The following is a 24,346-nucleotide window of genomic DNA, read 5'->3' as shown; positions in this document are numbered from 1 at the left end:
ATAGGAAAGGTGAAGAGGCAGCTGAAAGAGACAGATGAGGGGAGCACATGTGTGCAACACAGCCATTCTTTCTCTCCCCCTCCCCCTCTTTGTACTGTCTGAGGAAAGGGTACCCTGTCTCCACTTCTGTGTTGTCGCCAAGCAGAGGCAAACTTCTCCTCCCCCTGTCATAACCACCCCACCCCTGACCTCCTTCAACCAGTGCTCGCCGGCCAACGTTGCCTTCTTCCGCCACCATGCCTGGCTCCTACCCCACGCACCACATAACACAATTGCACAAAAAAGAAGTGCTAGCGAAGGAAACAAGTTGTGGCCAGGCAGTCTCAGTTGGTGAAACGCACAGGATGGAAAAATCACCTCTGCCTGTCCATCAGCAAGTGCAAGCACTCTTCCTTCTGCTGTGATAATGGGCAAAAATTGTGGTGGTGGGGGGGAATGTCCAGCACTGCGCAAAAGAGGAGGAGCCATACATCCAAAAATTGGCAACTAATATAGGAGAGGCAGAGAAACAAACGGCCCTCCAGAGAAACCCCCAGTCATTCCCCAGGTGCCATGACAAAGCCTCCTGTCACCCTGGCAACCTGGTGCCTGGGGTTTGTCATGTGTTTGCCTAGACCTGACACACACACACAGCCCTCTATTCTGGATGAATATAGAGTTAGCTACCAGGTTTCTGTTCTGTTTAATTATAAAAATATGCTTATTCTGTATTCACTTATAAACATTCAAGAAATGACCTTTGGATGGGTTCGGGACTGTTGTTCTTACCTGGATTATTCCTTGCTTACAGTGAGGAAACTGTATCTTCAGTTTTCTTGCTATGTTGAGCTATCAATGCAGCAGTTCTTGGATGTCATACATACCGTGGTAACTGACAATACCTAGAATGCAGTGCAAATACTTTAGTCCACCTGCTGCTTACTCCTGTCTTATTTGTACTGTATATGTCTTTAATTTCATAGTAGTTGCAATAAGGAAATAGGATGGCTTTTAAATCTTTGAATCAGGGAACATGGGGCTTGATAGAGGAATATAATACAGATTGTTCCTCGTCATCCACTGGAGTAGATAAAAAAATCAGTGGATACCAAATCAGTGGAAAAATAACTTTAAAGACCCACTTCCAGGTTTTTTGCTCCTCCAATGTTGCCCCATAATGCATCGGTATAGTCAGTATACCACATTCACGGTTGAATAATAGAATTTAATGGAATGAAATTATTCTAGTGGCTGAATGTAGTATAGCATCTATACTGATGCATTCTGGGGTGACAGCGGAGGAGCAAGAAACCCCTAACTGGGTCTTTAAAGCTATCTTTAGCCCTGAGAAGTTCACAACTGGCACATTTTAACAGTGTGAAGGTAGAAAAAGCTTTTTTCCTTGTAACAAGGCATTTAAAGGTAGATCCTGGTATCAGTAGTAAATCAAATCAGTGGATAATGGGGCACAACTTGTGTGAGCTGAACTACTATTACTTACAGCTCCTGAACCAGATTTGCCGAGGCAAGTATAATGAAACACATGGGGGGGGGGGTTGGGGTTAGAGGTCTTACTATCTTTTTTGCATAAGGAAATCAAATGGCACAGTGGCATTTTAAAACATGTCCAGCATTCTTGTCTGTGATGCTTCATTGTTTGTGGTTAATTTCCTTCAGGCTTACTGGACCAGATGGGCCGAGTGGCTTTGGATTTGAACTGACGTTTCGACTTAAACGTGAAACAGGGGAATCAGCACCACCCACATGGCCAGCAGAATTGATGCAAGGCTTAGCCAGATATGTCTTCCAATCAGGTACTGATTAAATGGTGTGGTGTGTGTTTGCCCCTTTCTAACCGGTCGCCTGATTTTTTTGTGTGCTTGTTATGCATAGGGCTGATTTTATGAGATTTGATAATTTATCAAATCTTGTAGTGTTCAACTTTTATTTATGAAACTGCTAACTCTTTCAGTTAGGTACTTCTATACAAACAATAATTCAAAAACAATTTTTCCTTCTAGAAAAATTAGTGAATGTGATGAAAACCTGCCTTATGGTGAGAACTTGCAAGAATGTTTCGTGTTTGAAACAATATTCATTATTGTTGCTTTTTAGCAACAGACTGGTCAGAACTTGTCAGAACTGATTTTCTCTTACTGATAATCAGTTGCTCATTGCTCATTTACAGTCATTGTTAAAAGCATATACATAGTAGCCTGTTAAAAGTACAAATCTGTAACATTGCCCCAAAAGCAGTCACATATCATGGAGTATCAAGTGTAATATATTAAAAATAAAGTATTGAAATGAATGAGGACCCACCTGAAATTGGCTCGTGACCCACCTAGTGGGTCCCGACCCACAGTTTGAGAAACACTATAGTAGCCTAACTGCCCATATCTGTTAGTTGAGCTTTGACAATCAGAAGAAAAACTTTCCTTCCTGATCAGCTGGAAATTATTCTTGCTTGCCTCTCTTACTTAAGTGTGAGGCTGTTTGAGTGCTTGATCTAGGTACTTTATGATCCTTAATTAAAAGTGCAGTGTAACTAAATTACCTGCTCTTATGTTAGCCTTCCAAAGAATAAATCCAGAATCTTGGATGTGTGGACTTTACATTCTTGTCTATGAAAGAAAGCATGGCACACAGATATGAGTGCTTGAGTTCCAAACAGCATTTCATTATTTGTAGGCAAGAGCAAGAGGTCCCTTTTGAGCATGGGCTCTGAATTTTACCTCTCATCTTAGTGTGACAGTTCCACTAAGAAAAATGGGTGGTTCTTATTTGTTTGGTGTTCTAAAAAGTGTGTCTGCCATCTTTCCTTATTTATAGTAATCTGATGATAAATGACTTGCTGTTCTTTTAGAAACACTTGCATTTTTAAAATCTAAATTTGTAAGTTTATTTTTACATGTACCTGAACATCAAGTTTCAAAATATCATGTATGTAAAACATGATTCTGAGTTCCCTTTCTTCACTGCTGTGTTCTGTAAGAGCTAACATAGGCATTGCGCTTACCAAGTTTATTATTATTATTCTATTTTCTCACAGTCGTATTGTTTTGTACTGAATTTTGTTTATATCCCACCTATCGAGTCCTTTCCAAGGACCTGGGATAGGTTTCTACTTTTTGTTTTTGTGTTGTGTTACAAATATCGCCAGAGTATATGCGCTGTTCCTAGTAAGGTGGCCTTTGTAATTGGCTGATGGTGCTTGTGCTTATCTCAATGGTGTTCGAGTGCTTTTCCAGCTGTTTTGGGATAGCACCCAAGGCCCCTATGACTATTGGTATTATTCTTGCTTTCTTGTGCCACAGTCTTTCAATTTCTATTTGCAGGCCTTTATATTTGGTGATTTTCTCTGGTTCTTTATTTTCTTCTCTGTCTCCAGGTATTGCAATGTCTACTATCCAGCCTTTCTTATCCTTCTTATCAATGATGTCTTGTCTGGTATGTTGAATGGCAGATGTTTGTCAGTTTGTATCCTAAAATCCCAGAGCTCTTTGACTTCTTCATTCTCTACTACTTTTTCAATTTTGTGGCTCCACCAGTTGTTTCTTGAAGGTAGTTTACACGTTCCACTTTTGACACGTTCCAATGAATTATTGTAGCAACTCTGTCGTGCCTTTCTTTGTAGTCAGTCTGAACGATCTTCTTGTAGCAGCTGACTAGGTGGTCCACCATTTCATCAGCATCAGGCAACATTTGCTATCTGTAGGTATTTTCTCTATATGCCTAGGGTTCCCAACCCATGGTCCATGGACCACTGGTGGTCCACAGTGTCCTTCCAGGTGGTCCGCGACGTCTCTGGTGAAAAAAGAAAAAAAATGCCCTTCCAGACAGGAAAAAAACCTCTGCAGCGCCAGCAGCCAATCAGAGCAGCTCAGAGCCAATCAGAGCATAGCCTTTCTCCGTCTCCTGCCTCCCCCTCCACCTGCCTTCCTTCCTTGTCTGTGAGTGCCCAGACAAGCAAAAAAGTGAAGCGCAGGCGCCTTGTAAGGTGCGCGCGTGTTTGTGCAGTTTTGGAGAGGCTCAGCTGCATGCAGAGGAAAGGTGCCCTGCCGCCACTGCCTCCAGCCTGCTGCCTCCATTCCTTGACCCTGTGCCTTGAGGTGAGCCCTTGCAGCCTGGTTTCTCAGATTAGGGGGGGCCTGGGGAGAGGGGGGGAGGAGGGGGTCCTGGGGAGGGGGGAAGAGGAGGGGGAGGGGATGTGTGTGCTTTTTGTTGGCTCATTTAACTACCTTGCATAACTTGTCTATAATGCCCTTGTGCTTACCCTCTCCCTTTTTGAGGTGCTTTTCCACACTTAAAAGAGGCAGGGGCTGTGCGTAATATGGTCTGGTGTGGGGGGAAAAGAGACTGGATTGAATTTGGCTTGGCTTTGCCATTTTTCGTTCCTGGTCTTCATTTCTTTCCTGGTCTTCCTGATCTTTTTCATAAGCCAGCTTTGTTGTTGTTGTATCACCATCCCCAGTATTTAGCATGTTTTCTTGATAAATCAGCTTCAGTGCATCTTCTTCACTATATATATATTCTTGCAATGCCCTTTTCTCTACTTGTATAATTTGGTGCACTTGTAACATTCCATGCCCACCTATGTTTCCGGGTAAATAGTCTATCAACATCACTGCATGGATGTAGGGCATGATTCATTGTCATTACCTTCCTGGTCTTCCTGTCTAGTACTTCTAACCCAGCCTGGGTCCAGTCTACCATGCCATCTGTGCATATTATAACTGGAATTGCCCATGTGTTTATTGCTCTGATGGTGTTTCCTGTGTTGAGTTTGGATTTCAAGTACTTCTTCACCCTTCTAATATATTCATTACTAATCTTTCTTTTAACTTCTGCTTAATGTTTTAATGATTTCTGCCTGAAGAATGCCTAAATACTTGTAGGCCTAAATAGAATGTCTAAAGAAGGCCTAAAGAAGAAGGCCTAAATACTTGAAGAATGTCTAAATCTTCTTCTTCGAAACACTCCATGTTGTTTCCATATGGTATTTCAATTTCTTTGGTTCTTACTACTTTTCCCCTGTTGATAGTTAGGGTTACACATTTGTCTAATGAAACTCCATTGCTGTATCTTAGCTGTATATTCAGACAGTGTTGAACAGTGATTCTATTTCAAATGGTGATTTTCCATGTAGCTTTAGAACATCCATGCAAAGAAGGTGGGAAAGCTTGGGAGATGTTTTGGATATTCAATAACTCAAATCTGCTTTGTTTAGCAGTGTTGTTAGATGAATTAACAAGCTGATAGTGAGTCACCTTGAAAAATCCCTCTCTTGATGTTAACGTCACCCAAACTATCACCACTGACCAGCATCAAATGCATCTTCCATTTTGCCATTGATCTTGCACAAATTTTCAGCATTTTTACTGATGTATGCTTTTTCTAGGCACTGCAGTATCCAGTCATGCAACAATGAGTCAAATGCTTTTTTGTAGTCTATCCAAGCTACATTTAAATTTGGTTTTCTCTTTTTGCAGTTTTCCAGAATCATGGTATCAATTAATAACTGATCTTTTGTTCCCCTTGTTTTTGGGCAATTTCTTTTCTGCTCAGATGGAAAGAGCCGGTTCTTTATAAGATGCTGCTGGACTGCATCTGCTGTTACCCCAGTTAGCAACTTAAATGTTGTTGCTAAGCAGGTTATTGGTCTATAGTTACTAGGCACTGCTCCTTTTCCTTGATTTTTCATGATTAGGTAGGTTTTGCCAGATGTCATCCAGTCTTCAATTTCACCTTCTTAACAGTATGTTGTTAAACTGCTGGGCAGTGTGTGGGTGCAAGCTTGTTAGGTGTTTAAGCAAAGATCCATGCAGTTAATCCTTTCCTGGTGCAGACCAGTTTTTTAAATTTTCTTCGCCCTTGTGCTAATCATTTCTGTTGTTATAACTAGATTTTTCATTTCAACTTTCTCTCTTTTCTTCCTGTTTTCTTCTTTTCCACCTCCTTTATCCAAGCTGCATTCTTGTATTCTTTTGAATTGTCCCATAGGGTTGCCCAGAAATGCATGTTGTTGTCTTTATTTGGTATTGTTTGCTGGCTGTATGCAATCTTTCCACCACTGTTGATACTTCGGTAAAGACACTTCTGATTTCACCTGAAACTAGAGATTGTGACTGTACTGTGCAATTCTTGCATCATACTGGCTGACCTTTTTTAAAACTGCACTTCTTTACTGCTTAACTATTTCCAAAGCTTCATTGATCCTTCTAGTTTCTATATGGTATTGTTGATTAGGTGTTCTTTGTATTTTTCAGCTTCATCTCCTTCAGCTTGCTGAGGTCAGATCTTAGCATGGCAATTTTGCTCTCCACCCTGATCTTCCATTTTCATAATGAATTATTTTGATGTTTTGGTTATATGGTTTTACAGCCAAGTTCTTCAGTTATTACTGCAGCAGTGCTATACATGAGTTGGTTTCCTGCAGTTAATTAGTGCTTATGGTGGTTAATACAATGTCTGTGTTTTCTAAAACTGTAGCAAGATGTCTTATTTCCGCACGTTTTAATTCAGGCAATCTAACTCTACTAGTATTTTTATCTTTTTTCAATCTGCTCAGTTATTTTTACTTTTAGTTTTTATTGGATTTCAGTTAAAGGATGTTGCTACTCTTCTTGCTGAAGTGAAGGCAAAGGAGAGGACGCCAGGGAAAGATAAATTGAATGTGCAGTGGGAGCTTCCTCTGCTGCCAACTTCTCCTGTGTTGCCTCCTCAACTATCTGGACTGCTAAACCTGGCAGTTGTTCTGTTTCTGTGCACTGGGCTATTCTCTGCAGTTCTTCCAATTCAACATAAGTGAACGCTTTATTCCTTATAATAAATCAGCACTGATCAGCTAATCTCTGCTCTGTGAGTTCTAATGTTGAATGTTTCTCCTTCCAGGTCTTATGCATTCTCTTCAAATAACCCCTCCTTGCTGAACTTGATTCATAATAACATAACATAATTTCTTTATTCTCAATTTTTGTAAACTTTCAACGATTATGCAACACTTGTTCCTCCAGTAGCCCTATAGCCTCTGGCCCTGGTTGCTCAGCCTTGCTGAGTGTTCCTGAGTCCTGTAGTCCATTTGTCACCAGATGTCCAGGAACTCCAACAGCCAGCGTGGTCCTTGTTGACCTGGGCAACAACCAATCCCGTATAGGATTCTTCCCCCCCCCCTTCACTGTAGAATTGGGTTTGGGGCACATTTCGTATGACTTCTCAGCAGAGGCCTGTCTGGCTTGGGTGACCCTGCCCAGCTTAGCCCCCTGCGTCACTGAAACTCTCAAGCCCCACCACCACTACAAGGTAGTGTCCCATGGAGGATTATTATTAACAGTACATATACTGCTTTTCAATGAAAAGTTCACAAAGCAGTTTGCAAAGAAAATAACTAATGGCTCTCTGTCCCAAAAGGGCCCACAATCTAAAAAGATGCAAACAAACGCCAGCAGACAGAATATATCTATTGATATGGTAAATGAGGTGGATCATAGTCATATATGGTGTTCTCAACAATTCATTGTTAATATATAATTAAAGACATTGGGCTGATACAAACAATAGTTTTATTGCCTGGCAGTGGCATCCCTGTCCTTCCCTTTTGGGGCATTTCACTTAATTGTACTTAGTGAGGCAGATCACCTGAATGCCTCCTTGTATATATGCTGCTAAACCTGTGCAGTATGTATGAAGACACAATTCAGATGAAAACTCCCCTCAGTGATTAAGAAAAATGCCCCAAATGCAGGTGAAGGGGGAGCTAATCTCTCCCCCCCCATGAGATGCAGCTGGAGCAGATTATGTGTCACCCTCTTGAAGCAACAGAGAACCAGCTTGAAAGGCAGTGGTGATGAAGTGCTAATGGAGAAGGTCGATTCCATTCTTCAAGTGACTGCTTTTGCTTTCTCCCCTCCCTTGAAGAAATATCAACTTCTTGGCTGTAAAAGAACAACAAAAAACTGCTGCATGATCCTTGGTGCACAGCAGTCTGGCCTCTTGCCTTCTCACCTTGCCCCCTCCTCCAGCGGGAAGGCAAGGGGCCAGAGCACCATACTCCAAGGATTGTGTGGGCTCTTTAAATGAAAGAGGAAATGTGAATTGCACTGGTAGCAATCCCAACATGCTGTGTATTTCCCACTATGTTTACAAAGTGGTGGACTGCGAACACAGGTAGCTCTTCTCCTGATAGAGACAGCCCAAACATTTACATATAGTCAAAATTAGTAACTTGAAGCCTACTTAAATTGCGGAGTGCATGTACATAGAAAACTAGTTTGGATGGTAAAAGGCTAGGCTGGAACCCTTCACCCTGACATTTTGTTTGTATATGCAGGGAACTTTGTATACAGAGGAATATTCAATAGTGGGCTGCTACAGTGGTACAGCTGAGACGCAAACTTATACTCCGCCCCATCAAGAATGAAGCCTTGAGCCACTCCCTGCTTTCCTGCTCAAAACATGTTTACTCCAGTCAATTTTCCTCCTTTTTGAGTGCTAAATGTCTAATATTCTTAAGACTCCTCTCTTCCCTACCCTGTGAAAACTGATTTCTTAATTTTTGCCTTTGTTCAGATCTATTTTGCCTTCCTAAGCAGTGATGTTGTCAAAATGCATAGCTCTGAGATGAGAGCTGTATCAAAGCAAAGCACTTTTAGACAATTCAATACCTCTGCAGTCTTCTCACCTTGTTAAGTCAAGGCAGTTGCCCCCTTAGGGCAAAGTTCTGGGAAGAGATAGGATAATGAGGCAGGTGGAGTCCACAATCCATTCCCCAATTCTTGAACTGTTCCTGCCAAGGGACTCCCACAGATTCACATTGGATTTATGGAGGTGATTGTGACCCCTTCGTACCATCATCCAAGCCTTATTTAAAGAAGGTAGTTCTGAAAGAGTGCTTGCTTTGTGGTGTTTTCTAGTGTGTGGTTTTAGAATGGTATTAACAGCACTCTCTTGTGCTTAACTTCAAATGCCAATGTTGGATCTTCAGTCCCTTGCATGCAACTGCACATGAGAATCTTCATACAGTCACCTGGGGAATAAATTACTTCATGGGACCTTAAAGTAGAGGGAGGACCCCAGTTTGAAATGTTTCAGAAACACTGTACTGAGTTAATGAAAATATTTACTAAGCTTGAACTATAAGGTATCTTGGATCAAAGATCTTGCAAACAGTTCAATTACAAGGTATTGTAAAGTCTATCTGGTTGCTAGGTGTAGCAAAACTTGGAATGGAATGAAGCCCAGTCTTAATGATTCGAATGCCGTGCATTGATGTTATCATGGAACTGAATCATGTGGGAGTTGAGATGGAACAGCAAGGAAATCTCTTGCAGTTCCCTCTGCAAATAATCTGAAAATTGCCTATGATTAGTGAATAATGATGAGATAGGAGGATTAGTTAATCCAGGTATTTGAGCCTTACATAAGAACAGCCCCACTGGATCAGGCCATAGGCTCATCTAGTCCAGCTTCCTGTATCTCACAGCGGCCCACCAAATGCCCCAGGGAGCACACCAGATAAGCCTTAAGCCATTTCTTCACAACATTGCATATATGCAGCAGGGACTAAATGTATACGCCTATGGGCTGGGCAAAAATGGGTTAATAAATACACTGCTCAAAACAATAAAGGGAACACTTAAACAACACAATGTCACTCCAAGTCAATCACACTTCTGTGAAATCAAACTGTCCACCTAGGAAGCCACACCGATTGACAATCAAGTTCACATGCTGTTGCACAAATGGAGTAGACAACAGGTGGAAATCATAGGCAAGTAACAAGAAGCCCCCAATAAAGGAGTGGTTCTGCAGGTGGTGACCACAGACCACTTCGCAGTCCCTATGCTTTCTGGCTGGTGTTTGGGTGACCTTTGAATGCTGGCGGTGCTGTCACTCTAGTGGCAGCATGAGGCGGAGTCTGCAACCCACACAAGTGGCTCAGGTAGTGCAGCTCATCCAGGATGGCACATCAATGTGAGCTGTGGCAAGAAGGTTTGCTGTGTCTGTCAGTGTAGTGTCCAGAGCATGGAGGCGCTACCAGGAGACAGGCCATACACCAGGAGACGTGGAGGAGGCCATAGGAGGGCAACAACCCAGCATCAGGACCGCTACCTCCGCCTTCGTGCCAGGAGGAACAGGAGGATCACTGCCAGAGCCCTGCAAAATGACCTCCAGCAGGCCACAAATGTGCATGTGTCTGCTCAAACGGTCAGAAACAGACTCCAGGAGGGTGGTATGAGGGCCCGACGTCCACAGGTGGGGGTTGTGCTGACAGCCCGACACCGTGCAGGACGTTTGGCATTTGCCAGAGAACACCAAGATTGGCAACCTTGCCACTGGCGCCCTGTGCTCTTCACAGATGAAAGCAGGTTCACACTGAGCACATGTGACAGTCAGTCTGAAGACGGCAGGGAGAACGTTCTGTTGCCTGCAACATCCTCCAGCATGACCGGTTTGGCAGTGGGTCAGTAATGGTGTGGGGTGGTATTTCTTTGGGGGGCCGCACAGCCCTCCATGTGCTTGCCAGAGGTAGCCTGACTGCCATTAGGTACCGAGATGAGATCCTCAGACCCTTTGTGAGACCATATGCTGGCGCGGTTGGCCCTGGGTTCCTCCTAATGCAGGACAATGCTAGACCTCATGTGGCTGGAGTGTGTCAGTAGTTCCTGCAAGATAAAGGCATTGATGCTATGGACTGGCCTGCCCGTTCCCCAGACCTGAATCCAATTGAGCACATCTGGGACATCATGTCTTGCTCCATCCACCAGCGCCACGTTGCACCACAGACTGTCCAGGAGTTGGCGGATGCTTTAGTCCAGGTCTGGGAGGCGATCCCTCAGGAGACTATCCGCCACCTCATCAGGAGCATGCCCAGGCGTTGTAGGGAGATCATACAGGCACGTGGAGGCCACACACACTACTGAGCCTCATTTTGACTTGCTTTATGGACATTACACCAAAGTTGGATCAGCCTGTAGTGTGTTTTTCCACTTCAATTTTGAGTATGACACCAAACCCAGACCTCCATGGGTTAATAAATGTGATTTCCATTGATGATTGTTGTGTGATTTTGTTGTCAGCACATTCAACTATGTCAGGAAGAAAGTATTTAATAGGAATATTTCGTTCATTCAGATCTCGGATGTGTTGTTTAAGTGTTCCCTTTATTGTTTTGAGCAGTGTATATACAGCATGTGAAATATTTTTTACTTCTAATACTACTACTGTTGTGATCTACATTAATGCTGACATTGGAATATTTACCCTGCAGTTCTGTCTTACTATTGTTATGGTAGTGAGTACTTGGAATTGGGGAGTCGCTAAACATTGGCTCATCACAAGTTGACAGGCATGAATGATTAAATCTAGTGTATGACATTTACCCAGGAACTTTAACAACTAACTTAGCAGCTGCCTTCTCTCTTGACTCTCTTCAACAACAAAATGCCCTTAAGTGGGTGAAGCAAAAGGTGGCATATGTAGTATAGACAGGGCTGCTGCTGTGTTCTGCATCCTACTTTGCTCCAGTCTTTCTACATCATTATTCATTTGTACAGAATTCTAATACATCTCTTTTGAATTTTGAAGTTGCAAGGTTATACTATTTTAATTAGAATTGTAGAGTGCATTGCAAAGTAGTAGTGCCTCTTCCTTTTTGATACTGGGGTAATTTATGTTCTCAGTTGTGTTGCTAAACTGAAGAGTTTGCTTGGTAATGAAAGTCTTCTTAATGGTAACTTTGTATATTGTTGGGACCTCCATAGAAAGGCTGATCTTGCATGCCGCTGTATGGTGAGTTAAGGGGTGGCTTTCAAGTTTTAACATTGAATTTACTGGCTCTTAGGGATTTAAATTGGCCTTCATATCATTTTTCACATGGGTGGTTTTCTGTAGTTTAATTGAGCAGTCAGTGTGAATTTTGTGGTTTGTGTGGGGAAGAGAGACATTTTTTAAGTAGTCCCGCACCCGAATGGACACAAACAGGTGGGTCTCCAACAGAGACATTAGCATTTGAAAACAAGCACCAAATGGCTGGGATTTCCCAGGAGAAGGAGTCTGGGCAGCAAAACGCATGGATCGATCAGCATAGAATTGAGTGAGCACTTGACATGCAGAATATTGTAACAGAAAGACAGGCTGCAAGAATGAGGGTCTTTGTGGCTTTGTTGCATTTTGGAGAACTGTGACTGTGAGACTTACATCCTTAAAACATTTAGTTAATCGGCAGACTTTTGGTTTGATGGTCTTTCTGACCTGGGAAATATTAGGAATTGAAATTGTAGGGACTTGGAGTTTGATTCAAGTGCTATTGAACAGCCTTTATTGGTTGTTCTTATTTCCAAAGTTAAGCAGAACAGTGTATGAATTTGCATGTTAAAAGCCTGCAGGTAGACGCTATCTTTAGTTCTATCTGCTTTAGAATATGAAATAGTTTATCATATTCAGTGCTAAGCAGACTTTATCTGATACTTTTATTTTTTGTATCTGCCTTGTAATTAAGATACATTTCCTTATGTCAACACTTCATTTTCCCACACCCGGCCCTGTTAGCTAAGTTGCTCTAACTTGGTAATGATAAAATAAGAGACAGGACTTCTAGGGGGAGCTTGAGAGTTTCCAAAGTAGAAATCTTTCCTGACCTCTTTCCTGTATGTGGTTGGAGACCAAGCAGGATAATTTTATCCCCACTCATACAGACCACAGCAACAGCACAAATATGTTTCTCAGCCTTAATACCTTTAGGGCAGTTAAACTTCACTATAAGATAGGAGAGATAACTTTTGTCTTTTGTTGTTGGCATCCTTCAGTCTCGGAAAACTATGGTATTGCGCTCTGAATGGTGGTTTTGGAACAGAGTGTCCTCTCCAGTGTGCTAAGCCTGGGTAGAGTAGATATGGAGGATAGACTGTTACCCATGCAGCAAATCCCCCCTCTCCACGTCACTGAAATGGTCCAATGGAAAGGCAGGAGCCAATACGGTTGGTTCCAGCAGCGTTGCAGGAGTTGCCAGAACGTGACTGTGTTCAGCCATGAACTGCCTCAGGGACTCCGGCTCCGGATTTTGCCTTGAGGTTGACTCCTGAAGCCTCTTACATAATTGGATGTAGCCACAAGGCAGTGGAGGTTTGGGATCAGAGTTTTCCTTCTCTTAGATGAGCTGCCTTCCCAGGCTATCAAGACCTATCTACCCGGTGGCTGTTTAGTCGCCTCTTACAACAAGTACAGCCAAACTGAGGGCCTGTTCGTATCCCCCAGCCCCCAGAGGTTAAACTTTTGTCTTTACAGTTCCTTTTAAAGCCTGTTCAGGTCCTATCTGCTCTTTTGCTCTCCAGGCCCTTCTATTGAACAATAGCTTTCTTTAAATTTTGATATAAGCTTACTATGATCAGGTATGGAAATCCCAAATGTAACTTGATTCAAAAAATACAGTTTTAAAAAACAAATCCCAAATACAACTAAGCATGCCTAAGTAACAATGATGACATCTGGTGGATGATCAGGGTTACCACACAAAGTTCATGAGGTTCTGTCATAACCTGTACAATTAGAGTTTATGGGTAGATAAACTTTTCTGGTTGCCATCTTGTTGCATTTGTCAAAATCATGGATCCTTGCTCCCATTTTTATTTGAAAAATTGGGTTTACAATCTCAGCCACATAGTGATGAGCAAGTTCCTCTCAGATTCATTCAGAATTTGGCTGGCAATTTAAAATACAGTAAACAATTTAATTAATTAATTTACAGTAATTGCAATTTAAAATACAGTAACTAAACTAAATAAAAATTTAGTTTTTTCAGTGATGTCTTGTGAATCTGCCAATTTAGTCAGGCTTGTGAATTGTTTTTAAAGATGACATTTATATGCTCCATTCAGAGCATACCATAGTCTTTTGAGACTGAAGGTTGCCAACTATATGCTGCATGTCCTTGGGGCATACCTGACATTTTTGTGCCTAAATATTCCTGACCAAGTTGATTGCAGGCACGTTAACCTGAAATCCTGATTTACATTTAGAATTGTTGGCAACCTTCAGTCTCAGAAGACTATGGTATCGCGCTCTGAATGGTGGTTCTGGAACAGTGTCTAGTGTGCCTGAAAAGGCCAATTCGGGAGTGACAGTCCCTTCCACGCTGGGAGCAAGTGTAGTCTGTCCATAGTCTGTCTCCCTGGCTGTGGGCCTTCCTTCTTTGCCTCTTTGCCTCAGTCTGTTCAGCAAGTGTCTCTTCAAACTGGGAGAGGCCATGCTGCACAGCCTGCCTCCAAGCAAGACACTCAGAAGCCAAGGTTTCCCATCTGTTTAGGTCCAGTCCTAAGGCCTTCAGATCCCTCTTGCAGATATCCTTGTATCGCAGTTGTGGTCTAAATGTAGGGCGCTTTCCCTGCATGATTTCTCCATAGAGGAGATCCTATGGGATCCAATGTAGAAATTCAGAACCTCTGAATACTTTGGGTCCTCTAAACTGGGAAAACTTATTTTCAAGGCCTTTTCAACAGTGCAGGATAGTCCCAGCCTGAGTGAAGCAGTGTGCAAATTCTGATTCCCAAGAAACCATGCGTGAGCATCCCCCCCTGCTGCCATAGCCACCACCCATCTCCTTACTACTGTGCAGTCAGATAGGCAAAGAGAGGGAAGCATGGAGTCCTGCCCCCTTTCTTTGGGCTCTGGCATTGCATCCTTTCTCCATGCTGTCCTGTTTGAAATAAACAGGATGAGTGGAGCGTATTTGAGCTCTGTTCATCCTTTTCAAATAGGATGACATGGAGGAATGAGACTGTGTCAAAGGTCAGGGGGTGTGGTCTGGGCTCCAGATTTCCACACTCTGCCTCTCCTTTCCCATCCTGGCTGCTTAATGGCCAAAGAGATGGTGGTGGTGGCAGCAGCTTTTTTTCCCCTTTTACAGTGATGGAGGGTGAGCTGCCACTGCCCGTTTCTCAGTGAGTTGGATCAGAGAACCAATTGAAATGACTTGGTGTGTGGCAGGCCAGAAGAAGTGATGGGCATGTGCTGAATACAGGAGATCCCCTGCCAGTTTGTCTCAGCAGCACAGAAAGGCCCTTACTCTTTGATATATATAGAAAATGAACTTTTAAATACTTTCATCTCTGTAGGCAAGATCTAAAGAGCAGCCTTTGCACCTCAGCAGGTCAGTATATTGTATACTTTAAGTGAAGAGATGTTTTGTGAAGAGGCCATTATTTATGTGACATAACTAAAAAATTTGCAATTAAAACTATATTTGCTGTCAAGGTAGCAAAGAGTTATCCCCCTTTCTGTTGAATTGTATTTGCAAATGTAATAAGTGTCAGTTAATTCCAAATTTTAGATAGTCCCTAGCAAACTCTTTTTTTCAGCATTACAATATCATTACAGATGGGTGACGGTAATGAAAAGGAGTATCAGTATTTGGTTTTCACGATATCAGTTCATAACAACCTTAATTTTTGTTCAGGGCCTTTTACTGTTTTAAAGAGATGTCTTTTGAGTGGCTGTCTTGGAAGCACTTGGAAATATGAAGTTGTTCGAGTTCATATTTTTCTTCCATTCTTCCTCTCCCCACCAATCTTCTCTCCTAACAGAAAATACATTTTGCAGCGGAGACCATGTATCATGGCACAGTCCACTGGACAACAGTGAGTCTAGGATCCAGCATATGTTGCTAACCGAAGATCCTCAAATGCAGCCAGTTCAGACACCTTTTGGGATTGTTACTTTCCTTCAGGTATGGTATTAGTATACCAGGTATACAATTAGTATTCAGGTAGTAGTAGTTGGCAACCTTCAGTCTCGAAAGACTATGGTATCGCGCTCTGAAAGGTCATTCTGGAACAGCGTCTAGTGTGGCTGAAAAGGCCGATTCGGGAGTATTCAGGTATGCAATTAGTATCCTATTGTATTTATTGACATGAACAATAATTTTGGGTTGAAGCTGACGTTTTTGCTCTTAAATATTTAAATATACTTGTAGTCTGGTTCACTTTTCTTTGATGTGGCATGGTGGTGGTAGCTACACAGGTGTTTGAGAGCAGGTGCATGTTTGCCATAGGAAAAGTTCTCAACACTCCCCATCATACATTAAAGTAGTATTTCAGGTCAACCCAGCACTCTCTTTCAGCTGTAACTACACTGTCTTTCATCTGTATCTGTCTGATGCAGTCCTGGCTCTTCTCTTTGAAGCTAAGTAAAAACCTTCTGTTGATCTGAATAAGTACAGCAGTGTAGAGGTTTCATGTATTACAGGTATAACCTAATTATCCACAGATTTTTCACTCACGGTTTTATCTCAATAAGAAGGGCCCTTTCAACTAAAGGGAAAAAGTCATTTAACAATAGCCTCTTTTCAACTAAAGGAAAAAAGTTATTTAACAGTAGCCTTGTGAGAGACTGCAGCTGATCCATCAATCATTCTCTCTCCAGGTGCTTAGAACAGCGACCCCTCCCTTCCCCCTGCTAAGTGGAGGTGATTATCACCTCCTCCATTCTTTCCCCGGCTGCAGCTAGGAGTGAAGCCTTTCTAAATGCCTGGAGAGAGACTGATTATCTACCTGTTGCATTGGTCAGCAAGGCTGTTTTTAAATTGCTGAGCAAAAGGACATTGTTTTTTTAATTGATTAGCTTTAATGCAATTTTTGCCATCCACATGAGCTCTGGAAATGAACTCTCACAAATAAGGAGACTCAACCTGTAGTTGTCTTTTTCAACTAAATTACACACAAGCTTTAGCAGGAGTGCAGCTTCCTGTGTTCTGTATTCCAAAACCTGCCTTGATTTATGGCCTGTGTTGTTGAGCCTTAATAACATGAAGACTGTCCAAGAAACGTCATTGCTGCATACAAAGAGAAACATGATGTAGCAATTTCTGTATAATTAAAGTGTGTCTTCCTGTATAGTTAGAGTGTAAGCAACTATTACTGTGGCTTTTAAAAATGGCTTTATAGGAAGAAAAAAATATGATGCAGTGCGCAGTATTTTATTGTGAACAAAGCCACAAATAAGGAAGGAGACTGTAGAACTGTACACTTAGATTTAGTCTCTACTGCCCGCATAAGGATGGTCTGCCTTAATCTCTGAGGCATGTGATGGAGTTCACTGGTTGGCCTACCTTGTTGCATGTTGCAATGCAAGCTTCAATCACAGAATGAGCTATTGGCTTCCACTGAAATTGTGAATACATCACCTTGGATGTGTGCATCCAAGCAAGATAATCTAGTCAGCAAATTGAAGCAAGAGTTTTCAGGTGGCAGGTTGCTGTTTCATCTGGGTGATTTTGTTGAGAGGAGCTCAGCATGCCAAAACACATGAAAAGGGTTTGTGTAGCCTTGCCCTTCTCCTTTTTAATCATCTTAATAGGTGGCATGAGGTAGAACCCTGACTGAAAGGTTGGGAATGTGCCATGGGCTTGTATGTTTCCTCTTCACTCTGTCCTCCATTCCTGGGTTTCATCTAACTATACTTTGCTGTCTGACTTCAGTAAGCTATGGTTAGTGCTAGCTTCCAAACCATTATTTGCAAGTCTCCTTCAGTGTGGAGGCTCTCTGTAATTTATAGTTTGCCTGATTCAGGCATCACATCAAAGTGTAGTTGGAAGGAACTCATGTGCAATGAGGAGAAAGGAAGATATGAATCTGTATTGCGTTCTCAGTTCTCTCGAACAATGATTTTGAAGCAGCATCTGACTCAAATCCTCGTGTCTGCAGCAGAGATCCTGCTAAACAACAAAATTTGCTTAGCTATCTATGCATGTTAACCCTAATTTCATATAGTAAGCTGATATATGCAGTAAGTCCCCCTCCAAAAAAAAATTCAGGTTGTAAAAGTTATGGGTTCATTAACCCCATCTGCTGTATAAAACCTTGTAGTAGCTAGGTTTATAATTTTAAAGAAATAATGAAACTTTAGGAATCTAGATTCTAATGTTGAACCTGTGCTTGATGGATTTTAAAAAGTTTGCCCTCTTTTTGCTATAGATTGTTGGGGTCTGCACAGAAGAGCTTCATGCAGCGCAGCAGTGGAATGGACAGGGTATATTAGAACTGCTTCGAACCGTTCCTGTGTAAGTACAGTACCTCCAGCTGACTTAGAAAAAAACTGATGAGTCTTTAATAAGCAATTCCTTATGAATATAAATATAACCATTTGAAAAATAAATGATTTTTTAGAAGGTCTTGTATTCTGCACTTGGAATGAATTATGAAACTGGGCAGATCTGCATGTTTTTGTAGTCTTGATTCTGTGTCCCAGTAGCTGTGTTTAAATATATGGTAATGAATGACAAATTACGGCTTGACATTATGAGAACATACAGTGGCAGATCTTTCTTCTGTGCTCCCTCCTCCCCTTCCCACCCTCATTTGTATGTGAGAGAAGATTAGAAGTTCAGCTTCTAATTTGTCACAAATAATTATTTGAGATGCTAGTTTGATTGCAAACGATGGTTTGTGCAGATCTTTATTGCCAAGTTTGGACAAAAGAGCAAATTGCTTTGACATGAATTAGAAGCTGAACTATCTAATCTTCTCCCCTTACGTGTGAATGAGAAGAGGATAGCATATGAACCTTAGGTCCATAGAGCTTGGGCAGATAACTCAAACACCTGGGTTTTCATTGGATCTTACCTGAGCTAGTGTCCTTTCAGCTTACACTTCTGGCGAAGTTAATGGAACTTACTATATTGTGGGGCAATCTGTATCTTCAGGCAAAAAACTCAGTAAAGCATGCCTAAGATAAAAGGGTATATTTGTTTATGATCTCAAAAATTAGGGAAATGGTAGAGTTTTTCCCATACTCTTAAATGCAGAAATACAAATGTTATGTTATATAGCCAACTTTCTTTGCTCCCTTTGAAATGCAAATTGCAGATTTTAATCACTTCATATAGAAAAATAAGAGCCTGAATGTTTCATAACAGTCAATTAAATGCAACCCCCCCCCCCCCGGGATTTACTGATCACAGGACTTACAGCTCTAGCAAGTATAGCTGTGGTAAGAAAAGTTCTGTAAGAAGATAATTTGGTTGGTTATCTAGCAGGCATGATTTCTCTAGATATTCCTGCCATTCCAGGGAGTTTGAAACGTGGTTTCTCCAAATTCCCTAACTTTAAGCTTGGACAGGAAAGTTTGGTTAGATGATCCAACTCACAATAGTTCTGGATTGTGAGCATACTTGTGCATGACTGAACTGAACATTTCTTTGAGCTTACAGTGGCAGCCAGACTGGGGAATAGTGGTTTAAATGATCCCAACCGGGACATCAAATTAGGGTCAAACTTGATTTGCTGGTATCACTCGGGCAACTATACCTACCCAAATTATATGTCACAAGAAACTGGTTTAAATCCAGAAAGTGCTTGATTCACCTGGGTGCACAAACAGAGAAGGAAAGCAGGGAAAAAGGCACATAGGCTTGTTGCCATGTTCATGAGCCAACAAAACGTATTTGGATTGCGTGAGCCAGGCTATTGAGACTTTACTAAATCACACTCTGTGCTGAATTCAAACAGAAGAAGCGTTTATATTCTAAAAATGCATTCCATAAGACTAATATACTCCTGTTTCTTTTCATGTGCACTACAAATATCCCTCATTTTCCTGGTGGTAAGCATCAGGCTTTGCTGAACCATCTGGGGGCAAATGCTCCTGTTTTGAACATAAGGCAGTTAGTTTCATGAGTCAGATCCCTGGTCCATCTAGGGTGGTATTGTCTGTACTGACTGGCAGTGACTCTCCAGAATTTCAGGCAGAGGTCTTTCCTTATCCCATCTGAAGATGCTAGGGATTGAATTTGGGATTTTCTATGTGCACAGTATGTGCTCCATCATTAAGGTAATTACAGTAAGTGTGGGAACATTATAGATTACCACCATGTAGTAAATTGTCAATTTTTCTTTAGTTGTTGACTTGACAGTAATCCAATATCATGAAGGCAAATACATGTTCATTCTCCACAGCCCCAGATTTCTTCCTTCTTTCTAGCCCATGCACCTATGCTTAAATATTGTTGGAAATGTAGAGCTTTTGGGACAATGGCAGTAAGTAATATTTTCATTCATTTTTCTCTTGCTTTGTGATTATAGAGCAGGAGGTCCATGGCTGATAACAGATATGCGACGTGGAGAGACTATATTTGAAATAGATCCACACCTGCAAGTATGGGTTTAACTAGTCCATCTTTTGTTCTTGGATAGACAGAGTTTGATCTCTATTGCATGCCAAAAACTTCTTTCTTATGCCAGTTTTTTTCTCTCAATAAATAAGAGACTTGGGCTGCAATTTTAATCACACTTTCCTGAGAGTAAGCCTCATTGTACACAATAGGACTTATTTCTGAGTAGACATGCATAGGATTGTGCCTTTAGTCACTTACCTAGGGGCAATATCTGCTAACCTTTAAGTTGTTTGTTTTGGGGTTGTGATTGTCCTCACTGACTGCTTGAATGTATTGCACAAACTTGTATTGGACAGTGAACACCGGCTGCTCACTCTCCTCCCCATGGACCTATCCTGCTGAATCTCTCATCTTTTCTGTACAAAGCCTGTTTCTAGCATATGCATGCTAGCTTTGGCTGCTAGAACATTCTCACCCTTCCTATGGAAAACTTAGTAATGTCTGGGGAAAAGAAATGAAGGAATCATTTCTTTCTGTAATTTTTTTTTTTGCAAGATCAGAATTTTTACCAGTAATATGAGGCAGTGATCTGATGGCTTTAATGATGAAAGTTTGACATACGCACTTTTTCTTTCTGTAGTAGCTGGATAAGTCATACTTGCCAACATTAGCTACTACACAACCATTAAAGATTCAGGAACCTAGGGATTAGGGAGTGAATCTGGAAATCCACACCAATTCTTCCTGCAGTTGGCAACCTTCAGTCTCGAAAGACTATGGTATCGCGCTCTGAAAGGTGGTTCTGGAACAGGGTCTAGTGTGGCTGAAAAGGCCGATTCGGGAGTGACAATCCCTTCCACACTGGGAGCAAGTGCAGTCTGTCCCTGGCCTGTCTCCCTGGCTATGGGCCTTCCTTCTTTGCCTCTTAGCCTCAGACTGTTGGCCAAGTGTCTCTTCAAACTGGGAAAGGCCATGTTGCACAGGCCGCTCAGAGGCCAGGGTTTCCCACTTGTTGAGGTCCACTCCTAAGGTCTTCAGATCCCTCTTGCAGATGTCCTTGTATCGCTGTTCTTCCTGCAGCATGTCAATCATTCATATGTGATCAGTACAACCAAGCAAGATGTTTCTTAAATATACTAACACTGTACAGATATTTACATATGAAAATATGTGAATGTGAGTGTCCTGTTGATTTTTAAAATTAATTTATTGCAGCTGTTCCTCCTTGTTTTAAAACTCCAACACTATCTATGTTCTCATTTTTGACCCAGCACTCCAGCTCCACCATCTTGGGTGCAGGCCAAACATAAGCTTTCTTCTCATAGACTTAATTCTGGACACTTAACATCTTTGTTGCCCTTCTGTGAACCCTTTTCAGTTAATCTCCTCCTTAAAATGTGATGCCTGGAACTGGATGCAGTGTTCCAAGTGGGGTCTGACTAGTGCAGAATAGAGTGGAACTATTGCATCACAAGACTGGAAGTGGCTTACAGCAGTGGTTCTCAAGCCTTTTAGCACCAAGACCTACTTTTTAGAATGACAATCTGTCAGGACTTATAGGAAGTGATGTCATGACCGGAAGTGACATCATAAAGCAGGAAAAATTTTGATGCCCCCATGTGACAAAATCAAAGTAAATTAAAAGTTTACAATAAGTGTAAGTTTAATCTGTTAAAAAAATTTCCCAAACATCCCAAAGGCTGCGGACATCCATACTTACCCAGGAGTAAGTCCCATTGATTTATACTTGTTAAAAGTATATGTATAGTAGCTTGTTAAAAGTACAGATCTGTAACAATTCCCCAAATGCAGTTGCATGCCATGGTAGCTTCAAGTCTAATATATATGTACACATTGAAATAAATGGGGACCCACCTGAAATTGGTTTGACCCACCTAGTGAGTCCCGACCCACAGTTTGAGAAACATTGGCTTACAGGTTGATGGTATCAGAAGCACTTGAGATGTTCAGCAGAACCAAAAAGGACATATTCTCCTTGTCTAGTTCCTGGTGTAGTTCATCAGCTAGGGCTATCAAGGCCATTTCCATCCTAAACCCTGACTGAAAGTCAGATTGAAATGGGTCATGATAATTGATCTAATCCAGGAATCCCTGTAATTGGTTCACCACTATCAGCTCAAGCACCTTGCCCAAGATTGAAAGTTTAGGGACTGGCTGGTAATTATCCAGAACAGTGGGATAAAGGGAGGGTTTCTTCAAAAGAGGGCAGATGACTGCAACCTCATTATACATTTACCTGAGTGGTAGTCCCATTCAACTCAGTGGAACTTCTTTCTGAATAGACATGTAAGATTGTACTGTAACATGGTTAATCTGGTGGTGCAGCATCCTCTGGTGGTGAATGTTGGAAGTTGAGTTGAGCAAGTAATCTTCTGCTGCTAATCTCACTGTTTGAATTGGTAGTTTGCATGTGATACAGGAATGGTGTAAGTAAAATCGATATATAATTCTTTTTACATTGGAGCCAGGGCTAAGCCCTGTGCAGAGAGGGAGGACTTCTGGTGATTGATTATAAGAAATTAAGTATTTTGGAATAATGAACTGTGTGGAGATTAAAGTCTGTTCTTGAGTCAACACTTCATGGAGTTCTAGTTTTGAATTAAAAACAGCTGCGACTCAGGCTGTACACAGTAAATTATGACTAATTGTCCCTTAGTGCAGTGTAGGAAAGTATTATTGCTGTTCATTTCTCTTAAGTGCTGACTGTTCATAAAGTGTAAGAAAACAAACTGCAGGATTTGTTTGTTCTTGTAGTAGCAGAGACGGGAACCATGACCTCAAAACGTTTGGTTGTGCTTGATCTTTTTAAGCAGGACAGAGTTGATAAAGGGATTGAGACAGACGGTTCAAACCTGAGTGGCGTCAGTGCTAAATGTGCCTGGGATGACCTCAGTCGACCGCCAGAGGACGACGAAGACAGTAGAAGCATCTGCATTAGCACGCATCCGCGGCGATTGTCTGGGAAAGGTAAGGAGGCACCTGTGCAGGCTGCTTGGGGATGTATTTTCTGAGTATCAGAGCTACGTTTACTTACAATATCAATGCTGGTCTCTTGTGAAGTTTATTTTGCTTCTTTTATTAAAAAATAGTACACCACATGTTTTCTTCCAATAGTGGACTCTTAAGTGGCTTACAAGAAAAATATTAAATCAATTCAAATACAGTTAAAGAAGCAAAAATTCAACAGCATAAAGGAAAATGCTTTTAAGTGAAGCAGCCATGCTGAAATAGGAGAGGCAAATCAAGAGAGCCCAGGAAATGTGTACTGAAAGTGCCAGGTTAAAGGACATTACAGCCTACAACTCTAAATGACTGTTTTAATTATTTATAGCCTCCTTTCCCCAATTTTTTTTTAAAAGGCATAGTATGGAATAACTAAAACAATAATATAATATACAGTACCAATAAAAGATGTATAAGAGAAGCAGTCTAAAATATGTACGAAAATACAAGTAAAAATATATAAGCAACTGTCCAAAAAGATGAAAATTACATTCATCTAATAAAATACAGTCCAAAACCCAGGTGAAAATAAAAGGTCTTCAACTGTCATTTAAAAGGAGAGCCTGATGTATCTTGTGGGAAGAGGACACTCCTTCTCCCCGTTAAAGCAAGGATTACAACATCGGGGTTATAGTGTACTATGCAGAAAAATGTATGTGGGGGTGAGACTTGAAAAATTATCCCTTTTGGAGGTGGTTTGGGCAGCAGGCTGGCTAGTCCTGAAGCTCTCAACATTTCCATATTGAATCTGAATGTACCACTGTCCCATTTGATAAAAGAACAACAAAAATAGACTAATTAAGTTACTGGGATGTTCCACACAAAAATAAACTCTCCTCTAGTAGGTTTCTGTGGCATGTCTGTTTAGTAGAGGTGTTTGAAAACAGTGTAATTTACTGTATTCAGAAGTAAGCCCATTGTGTTCTGTAAGAGTTAGGGTGTAATTCTGTCTTGCTTACTGGAAACAAACACCTTTACTGTTTAGGCTAAGGCTGAATTAGTATTCTCCAAACTATGGTTCTGAATTCCTGTGCGCTCCCTTCCTGTCTTCTCCCCCCAGTTCCTGTTTAGCGCTAACCAAAGTTTAATGTGATGTCTGAATCAATAAACACAGGTTAGCACTTGTCCATGAAACTAGAATTCACCTTAAACCATGGCTCCTAATTCTTGTTTTGGCAAGCACCAAACATAGATTTCCAGTTGTACATCCCTGTAAACTACAATTAGTGTTAACAGGGA

At 41.5% G+C, this 24,346-nt stretch overlaps 1 protein-coding gene across 2 annotated transcripts in view; it reads left to right on the top strand.

The window, feature by feature from the left end:
- The window catches only part of SUFU (SUFU negative regulator of hedgehog signaling), a 105,151-nt gene that overhangs the window by 32,475 nt on the left and 48,330 nt on the right, over positions 1 to 24,346 (top strand). The window contains exons 3-7 of one of the 2 annotated variants that reach the window (XM_066620809.1): positions 1,657 to 1,793; positions 15,558 to 15,700; positions 17,946 to 18,031; positions 20,052 to 20,124; positions 22,915 to 23,071. In XM_066620809.1, the coding sequence (XP_066476906.1) occupies positions 1,657 to 1,793; positions 15,558 to 15,700; positions 17,946 to 18,031; positions 20,052 to 20,124; positions 22,915 to 23,071 (596 nt within the window). The remainder of the gene's footprint in view (positions 1 to 1,656; positions 1,794 to 15,557; positions 15,701 to 17,945; positions 18,032 to 20,051; positions 20,125 to 22,914; positions 23,072 to 24,346) is intronic. The other variant, XM_066620808.1, reaches the window with a different exon arrangement.

Source organism: Tiliqua scincoides, chromosome 3, assembly GCF_035046505.1.
Source record: "Tiliqua scincoides isolate rTilSci1 chromosome 3, rTilSci1.hap2, whole genome shotgun sequence".
NCBI classification, from domain to species: domain Eukaryota; kingdom Metazoa; phylum Chordata; class Lepidosauria; order Squamata; family Scincidae; genus Tiliqua; species Tiliqua scincoides.
The sequence above is the reverse complement of the archived record's forward strand: the minus strand, read 5'-3'. Positions and strand labels throughout refer to the sequence as shown.